The sequence below is a fragment of the Phodopus roborovskii genome, unplaced genomic scaffold (assembly GCF_943737965.1).
Source record: "Phodopus roborovskii unplaced genomic scaffold, PHOROB, whole genome shotgun sequence".
NCBI lineage: Eukaryota > Metazoa > Chordata > Mammalia > Rodentia > Cricetidae > Phodopus > Phodopus roborovskii.
Window position 1 is genome coordinate 67,470,166 of NW_026126418.1, and position 8,810 is coordinate 67,478,975.

Genomic DNA, 8,810 nt, shown 5'->3' on the forward strand with positions numbered 1-8,810 from the left:
AGCCTACTGTGGAAGGGCATGGGGCAGGAGACCTGCATGGCAGCATCTGGCAAGGGTCAAGTCTCCGCTGTGTGCTGATCAATGGTGAATCTGGAGTCTGGTTAGCCTCTGGGTAGATTTGCACCTTACTCGCTGTTTTCAACCTTCCCTTATTTTGGAAAAGGGGTCAAGGATGGCAGAACCCTGATTAGACAATGAGGCACTTAAATAGCCATATTCCTTGGTCCCCTCCTCTTCCATAGGCTTATCTAGACAAACCACAACACTGACACATTCATGGGACTTGCCCCAGAGAGGGCTTCCTGGTGTTTATCTGGGGACCGGCTCAGATGGCAGGATGCATCATGGTCTGCAGGTCCCTCCTTGGCCACTTCCATCCCCCATAGAACAGTTGTCTGTGTATAGAGGTGGAGACCAGATGGGAAGAGGCCTGGGTCAAGCTCCAGTGAGCCTCAGTTTCCCAGGAGAGATCCTTGAGAGGTTCAATGTTGCTTTCTTAGTGGCTCCTTCCCTGGCTCCCTGCCTTTGCTTCTTTCTCCTTACTCTGGGGAACTTAAGTGTTACCCTGGTTATACCACTTTGGGGTCGGGTAGTTATTAAGCTGGAACTCCAGGAAAATAAGAAAGGGAAGGACTGTGTGCATTTCTAAGTGAAGTCCCTCCCTCTCCATTGGTTTGCAGGGCTTGGATGGCCAAAGGGTCAGGTTGATCCCACTGGAGATTCTGGCTAAAGTGTCCAGACTTCTAGAGCAGAGTATTAAGTGAGTTCCCAGCATAAGGTACCCAGGGTGAGGCTGGTACAGCTTCCCCCAGACCACATCCAAGAACAATACTTGGCTCTTGGGTGAAGTAACATCCAGGCATGCTCCCACTTGTGTGACATTTACTGTGACATGGCACAAGCCATTCTATAAAGTGTTCTGTGTTCAGATTAGCCATGGGCTGGGAGGAACTGGAAGAGAAAGAACCAGAAAGCAAACACAGCCTTTCCCTGAACACAACTCCCTCTGTACACAAACATGCTCTGGCCTCTGGACCCCACCCTCAGCTTTGGAGCCAAGTGCAGATCCCATCCCCTCAGCCACCTGCAACTCAGTCCAAAGAAGTCCAAACAACATTTACTAAGCCTCCACCTGGAAAGATGAGGGGCCTAGGTGCTGGTCCTGACCTGCCCACATGCCAGTGCCTTTTGGGACAGGGAGCAAGACCTGTGATGGGGACAGGGGTGTGGTGGGGGGGTGAGTGGGACTGATCCTGGCTCTAAGTTCCCTGAAGATTGGGTAGCCAGGCCCTTCCCGACTTAGGGGAGTGATTGTGCTAGACAGCGTGCTGGGGATGGCAGAGAGACACACAGAGTTGACAGACTGTCAGACACACTTCTGAGACTCTGAACACCTCTGGGGACAGGCAGCAAACAGAACACCTGATAGAGACACTGACAAAGACTGCCCAGTGGAGTTAGGAGCCCAGGACCTTGAGAAGAAGAATGATAGCTGCTCATGTTTAGCTTGCTCTCAGTCCTGTGTGGTCACATGTCAACTGCAGAATTAAGAACAACCTTCAGCTTGGTTCCTGAGGGAGGGTGGGAGGGAGGAAGGAAGGGAGATGGAACTGGGATCGATATGTAAAATTAAAATAGAAAAATAAAAAAATATAAAATAAAAATAATGAAATTATAAAAAAAAAGAAGGAGGAGGAGAAGAAGAAAACTGGCTGACTACTTACTTGCGGGGAGGGGTAGAGAGTACAATGATCACAAAAGTGGTTTTCCCAGGGTAAGACTGAGGCAATACACTCTGGATGTACTGGCCTCTGTGATTTCCCCATAGTAGGGGAATTCTGCATAATTTGTGGTATGGGGCGGGGGACTGCATTCATTCTTTCCCTTGGAAAATAAGAGAAAAGAAGAAACAAAGAAAATACACCATGTGGGATAAGTCAGTAAACAGTACTCCTCCGTGGCCTCTGCATCAGCTCCTGCCTCCAGGTTTCTGTCCTGAATTCCTTTGATGATGAACAGTGACATACAGGTGTATGACAAGAAACCCTTTTAGCCTTTGGTCATGGTGTTTCATCAAAGTAATAGTAACCCTAGTGGACAGAAGTTGGTACCAAGATTATGGGGATATTTCTGTGACAGATCTGACCATGTGTTTTGGGGGGGGGGATTGTGGAAAGACTTTGCAACTTTGGGTTAAAAAAGTCATTGAGTATTCACGATTAGTGAAATGTTCTATGGGAGCTTGGAAAATGTGAGAGCAATATAGCTGATGGAGGCCTGGCTTGTGAAGTCTCTGCTGGACCATTTGTGTAAAGAATTTGTGGTGTCTGGTCAGGTGTAGCTGAGAAGCTAGCAGTGACTTAGAAGAGAGCAGCACCACTGAGGTGAAATCTTCTGGGAAGTGTTTCCTCAGAGTCTGCACATAGAGGCTGTGTTTCAGAGGTAATTCAGGTTGTACCTTATGCTGGCATCAAGCATAAAGGAGTCATAGAAAACAGCTGAGGCCCACACTGTGTGGCAGGGCTGGAGTCCATGAAGAGAGCCCAGGAGAGGCTATTGGTGAAGGTGTAGCCCAGCTACAACAGAAGGTCCAGCATTTTGAAGATGCCCACATCATGGATGACCACCAAGAACAGCAGTGGAGTGGAGCCAGCTGGAGCCTCAAAGACAAGCTTTGTGTGCTGCAGAGGGCAGAGCTGGAGGAGTGACTCAAGCCCTTTGGAGACGCCCAGAAGATTGTGAGTGGACCTCAGACACTGTACATGGAGTTGTTCACACAAATGCAGTTTTCTCTTTCCTTTATTCAGATTGTACCCTAGTACTTCCCACTTCAAGAAACAGTGATGTGTTTGTGTGTCAAGTTGACAAGGGGTCAGTAGTGCTGGCTGATTTTACATCAACTTGACACAAGCTAGAGTCACTGAAGAAAAGAGAGTCTCAACTGAAAGAATTATTCCAAAAGATCAGGCTGTAGGCAACCCTGTACCTGTAGTCAGGGAAGCATCCAGCCCATTGTGGGTGAGGCCAAACCTGGACTGGAGGTACTCCGTTCCATAAGAAAGCAGACTACGTAAATGATGTTGAATAAGCTCTTAAGCAGCAATCACCAATGGCCTCTGCATCAGCTCCTGCCTCCAGGGTCCTGTCCTGCCTAACTTGCTGTCCTGACTTCCATCAAAAATGAATACAATCATACTGAAGTGTAAAGCAAATAAACCCTTTCCTCTCTAAGCCCTGGCATTTTGTTACAGAAACACCAACCATAACTAGGACAACTATCTATCCTCCCATCCTAGAGGGCAAATACAGTCACACCTGTGTTTAGGATTTTTGTTTTATTTTGTTTAGTTTGTTTCAGTTCTTGGTTTTCACTAATTTTTTATGTATCTGTCTGTATCTGTACCTGTACCTGGTATGAACCGCCACATGGTCATATGGAAGACCATAAATGGCTTTTAAATACTGAGCCACATTTGCAGCTTCAGCCTGTGACTCTGTCCCATTGCTCACTGTCTGTACATGTGTGCCTGTGTACATATGTGCTCACACAAGCCTTCTAGGTTTCCTTCTATGTCTGATCCATCATTGCTCTGCCGATGGGCTTGCTGAGGAGGGGACACATCTTTAAACACACATTTTCACAGTCACACAGCAGGTTCCCACTTTCCTCTTCTTCCAAGATGAATCTAAGATTCACTGTCCTGCCCTGGGATTGAAGAAGGTTCCAGAAAATGCAGCACAAGACTGCCTGGCTTCAGTGGCCTCCACTGTGTCAAAGAGCATGTCGGCCAGCTGGATGAACACACAGTGTGTGCAGGAGGGGTTCTCTCTACTCACCCTCAGGGACTCCTGACATGGGAGGCTGCACCTCCAACTCAGACTCACTTTCTTGCCAGGGATAACTGCAAATAGCCGGGTCCCATTATCCTTTGGACTTTAAGCGTTTCCTACCAACTTCCAACAATGATGACATTTTATCTGGTCCATTGAGGACATGGCCATGGTGAATGGCCAGGAAGAAACTGGCATCCTTGCTTGCCAAATTCCCTGAGGACCCTGAGCTGAGCAATATAAAGAGCAGCTGAGTGAGGCCCCAGCACAGTCTCCTCAGCCTGCAGAGTGACTTGTTGGACACCTGTGAGCACAGAATCTGGAGATGAAGGCCCTGCTTCTGACCTTCAGCCTCGGCCTGCTTGCTGCCCTACAGGCCCAGACCTTCCCTACCACAGAAGAGACTCGAGATGTGAGGCTGAGATGGCAGGAGATTCAAGGGGGTGCATGGCACATAGGGGGGCTGAGGGTGACAGCTGGGTCCTCCATTCCTTCTTCATCTAAAGAGACATCATTTTATAGCCAGGCTTGAACCCTGCTCTGAAGGAATGCCAGACACAGCACAGTCGGGTGGTTCTGGGTGCAGAGGGCTGGGGGATTCCAGAGTCCATATCCAGCCCTCTTCACTTTTCTCCAGGAGTGCAGGGATCTGGGATAGTGTCACACCTGCAAGAGGGGAAGGCCACATTGTTGTGGCTCTGGTAGAGCCCATTTATTTAATGGGTTGATAGAAAGGGAGCCTGGGAAATGGTCCACTTGTCCAGAACTTGAGAGCCAAGGTAGAGGCAGGGACTAAGGACTAGGGGCAGTCCTGGGGTCTACCTGATGGGAAGGTGCTTTCTCCAGGTGACAGGGACATGGTATATGAAAGCTACAGCATCTGACAAGTGGATTCCTGAAAAGCTTCGGTCTGTGTCTGTGACTCCCATGACCATCACGGCCCTGGAAGGGGGCAACCTGCAAGTCAAGTTCAATGTACTGTGAGTGTGACAGCTAAGTTGGTAGCATTCTTCTTGGCCTTAGTTTCCCCCACACAGGAGAGATGGGAGCTGAGTGGGGTGCACAGGGTGAGCTGGGGTGCTGGGTCCAACAGTACCACTGAGGGTGCCTCCAATTAGAGAGGAACATGAGTCAGCAGGTAGTCTGGAGAAGATGTCCCCGCTGGAAAGGGCACCCACTTTCTACTCTGATGGGACATCGTTTGTCAGTGACCCAGGCTCTTGGGAAAGAGTTTCACTCCCAGACCAGGAATGAATATGCAGTCTGGACCTATTCACCCTCTAATGTAAAATTCTGCTTGGGAGAGAGGCAGAGACCAGGCTTTCAGAGTGACTGGGAGTGTGTGTAGTGCCGTAGGGAAAAAGCTTATAGGGCTCTGCATAGACACTGAAATCCTAGCCTAATCCCACCTGTGTGATCTATCACCAGTGTGACCTCGCTTGTGTAGCATCCTGTCATGTCTGTGACCCCCTCTTTGTGTAGATGCTCACCCGTGTGGTTGCATACTTGTGTGGCCTCCCATTTGTGAGGCTTCTACCTTCGTGTCTGATCTCACAATAGGATTCTGCCATGTCAGTACCCCTAAACAACATGACACTGTCTGAGCTCTCTTCTCTGGATCTGGCTTTTGGGCAGTCCCTGGCCTGGCAGTTAGCCTGGAATCTTCCCTTTGTTTTTTCCCCCAATCCTACCCACTGAAGGGTTTCCTCAACTGGCCACGTGACAGTAATATGGGAATGGTCCCTAAATATCTCCAGGGACAGAGGGTGATCCACACGAGCCACATAGCATGGAAGTTAGCAAAAGAGAGTTTGCTTCAGACAATGTCTACAAACCAAGTAGCCCCAAGGATCTCCAAGGGAGTGAGAAGAGACTGTAAGGGTGCAGGCAGCGGGTGACATGACACAGACCTGGACAACTGAGGGACTCAGGGGGCTAGGACATGTGGCTCAGGAGGCCTGCTGGTAACACACTTAGACTCAGGAAAACCTACAGTTCCTTGGCCACCTTGGAACCAGGCAGGTAGACCATGTTATGGGAGGGGGAGGTGTGTGTCTGGACAGTGTGTCTCACAGACCTTCTGTCTTCCAGGATTGCAGGACAGTGCCGAGAGACGAGCACTGTCCTAGAGAAGACAGATGAACCTGACAAATACACAGCTGGTGAGTCCCTGAGCCTGAGAGGGCTGTCCCCAACCTCCCATGATACATGTGAGGCCAGGGTGCCCCATGGCCTGAGAACCTTTACTTCTCCTAAGCCTGCTAACACCCAGGGTAACCACCACGAGGCAGTTTTCCTTACACATGGCAACGGCTGGCACCAAATACTGCATCAGGGGTGGTTGACTTGGCCTTAGAAGAGAATTGGCAGTTGTCTTAGTTAGGGTTACTGTTGCTGTGATGCAACACCATGACAAAACTCAAGTTGAGGATAGGGCTCATTTTGTTTATACTTCCACATCACTGCTCATCATCAAAGGAAATCAGGACAGGAACTCAAGCAGGGCAAGAAATGAGATAATGCAGGAGCTGTGGAAGAGTGCGACTTATATGCTTGTTCTTCATTGCTTGTTAGCTTGCTTTCTTATAGAGCTGGCGCCACACACAATGGGAAGGGCCCTTTCCCATCAATTGCTAAGTAAGAAAATTCCCTGCAAGCACCCCTACAGCCTAATCTTATGCAAGCATTTCTCAATTGGCCTTTCCTTCTCTTTGATGATTCCAGCTTGTATCAAGTTGATATAAGACAAGTTAATACAACTGCCAGGGATGTCTCATTGGCTATGACTGAACTCATAGAGGTAGTCAGGAGAGGAATGTATTTAGTTCCAGAGGAAGATTCTGTTTGACACACAGGACGGAAACGTGGCTATCTCCCATGTGTGTGGCTCCCATGGAAACTCACAATTGAGATTCTGGGATGGTGGAGAAGCTATGTCAGTAAGACCTGAGCAACAGTGAGGGAATCAGAGTTGAAGGTGCCAGGCTAGGTGCCAGGAACCCTTGGACCCTTGTTGTAGGATTAGGTGCTTATTCTGGATCTATGTCACTGTACCTCCACAGATGGGGGCACTCAGGTCTTCTACATCATACCATCTGCAGTGGAGGACCACTACATCTTATATGGGCAATACAAAGTGCACAAGCTTCATTTCCAAGGGGCAAAACTCCTAGGTGAGTCACATTGCTGTTAGATGGGCAAAAGACTCATGACTGTTGGCGTTCCAGGTTTAAGAAGGATGGGTTTAGAACCAGGAGCCACCATATGAAAACCAGCCCCAATGACAGCTAGTACCGTTGTCCTTCTTGCCTGGAGATAAAGGCCTCGGAACCTCTGAGGTCTCCCTGCAACTGGGCACTTGTCCACACAGAGCAGGGAGACAACATGGAGCCCTCAGCCAAGGGTGACTTATTCCTCCAGACGGAGGTTGACCGCACTGTTCCCAAGCTGCCTGAGAGAAACTCAGTTGAGATGAAGGCACTGTGCTCCTGTGTCTTCTTGTCCAGAAGATATGGAGGGAGGAACATGGTGCTCTGGTCTTCCTTCCCCACCTGGAATCTCCTCTCACAGCCAGGCCTCTGGGTTAAGTGTCTACATGTGTGGGTGATGCCTCACTCTTCACCCCAAAGGCCTCTGGGCTGGGAAGGATTCGATGAGCTCCCCCCAGCTGTGTCCCTGACACCTTGTTGCCCTGGCCTCACCTATAGGCAGAGACCCAGGCATCAGCCTGGAGGCCCTGGAAGATTTCCGGAATGCTGTGAGAGCTGGAGGCCTCAATGAAGAGGACATCTTCATCCCCAAGCAGAGTGGTAGGAAGCAAGTTCCATGTTGTCGAGCCCCATGCTGGCTGGGAAGCCCTTTAGTCCCTCAGGAGGACAGGCTGCCTCTCATCCAGCTTTGTCCTTTGGGGCTGGGGACATGATGGCTGATGGGAGGGGCCTTGGCCTTCTGACTGAATTCCCTGGCTCTTCTGAACCATGTTTTCTGTTTCTTGGACAGAAACCTGCTCCCCAGGAATCAGTTAGGGTAAGTTGCTTATATTGGGGACACTTGAGGAATTTCTGGTCCTGGGGTCAACAGGGCTTCCGGAGCCACTGTGTTCTAACCTTCCCTACCTGTGCAGACAGGTGCAGCCTTGGCCTGAAAACATTCCACCTGTGGGTATTTTGTTCAGGATTCCATCATGGGTGTTTCATCCTGGCCATCAGGAATCTGCCCTCTCTGATACTCTGCAGCTGCTTTGCAACTGGAGAGAATGCCTCTCTGTGTTGTCCCCTGCAGTTTCCTGCAGAGGGGAAATTAATCCCTTCCCTTCCATTACCATGTTTACTCCTTTTATGGCTTGTATTGCTTTAAAGGAGGTGGCAGCCATGCCTGGGTCCTGGAGCTTTGCTGGGCCCCTCTCTGCTGTGTGACAGTTGGGAGATGTAGTTCAGAGAACTGCCCAAGGTGAATTAATTGTCTAGGTGTGAGAAAACCTGAGTCCAACAGCTTCCTTGTCCTCCCCTGGCCATGTGGTTACCCAGAAGTCACCTGTCCCTTCTCCCCACATGGGCATGGAGAAATGTGGGGACTCCTTATGCAGGGAGAGAGATAGAATGACCTTTGTCCTGTTTATATCTGGTGGGCCTAGCCCCTGGCATCCCTATATTTCCTCTGCATGAATCATTTGGGCTGCACTGACTCTCCTCCTTTTCACAGCAAGGGAAGCATGGGTCCAGGCCTTCCTCACAGCATTGCTCCACCCAGGCATCTGAGCACAGGACACAGAAGGAGCACCCTCACTCTCCCTCATGGCTTCACCCACCCCTTCCCTCTGTTCCTACTCCCCTGCTTCTCATTAAAGAACTTCATCGTTTCCTCGGTGTCTTTCCGTGCTGTGACTGGTGAGAGGACTAGGCAGGGTGCTGTCTCATGGCCCGGAGACTTGGTGGATATTTTTAGAGGAGGAGGATTGGCAAAGTGGCTAGGATGAAGCC

At 49.8% G+C, this 8,810-nt stretch overlaps 1 protein-coding gene across 1 annotated transcript; it reads left to right on the forward strand.

The window, feature by feature from the left end:
- The first annotated feature begins 4,156 nt into the window (after nt 1-4,156).
- Nucleotides 4,157-8,588, forward strand: LOC127221922 (von Ebner gland protein 1-like). The gene is made up of 6 exons (XM_051183869.1): nt 4,157-4,243; nt 4,678-4,811; nt 5,923-5,993; nt 6,894-7,004; nt 7,539-7,640; nt 8,533-8,588. Exons 1-6 carry the CDS (start codon nt 4,157-4,159, stop codon nt 8,586-8,588), a joined length of 561 nt encoding a protein of 186 aa, XP_051039826.1.
- The last annotated feature ends 222 nt before the right edge of the window (nt 8,589-8,810 follow it).

Coding starts and splice junctions, on each gene's coding strand:
- LOC127221922 (XM_051183869.1), top strand. CDS start 4,157: ATGAAGGCCCTGCTTCTGACCTTCAGCCTCGGCCTGCTTGCTGCCCTA. Junction 4,244..4,677: donor CCACAGAAGAGACTCGAGAT/GTGAGGCTGAGA, acceptor TGCTTTCTCCAG/GTGACAGGGACATGGTATAT. Junction 4,812..5,922: donor CAAGTCAAGTTCAATGTACT/GTGAGTGTGACA, acceptor TCTGTCTTCCAG/GATTGCAGGACAGTGCCGAG.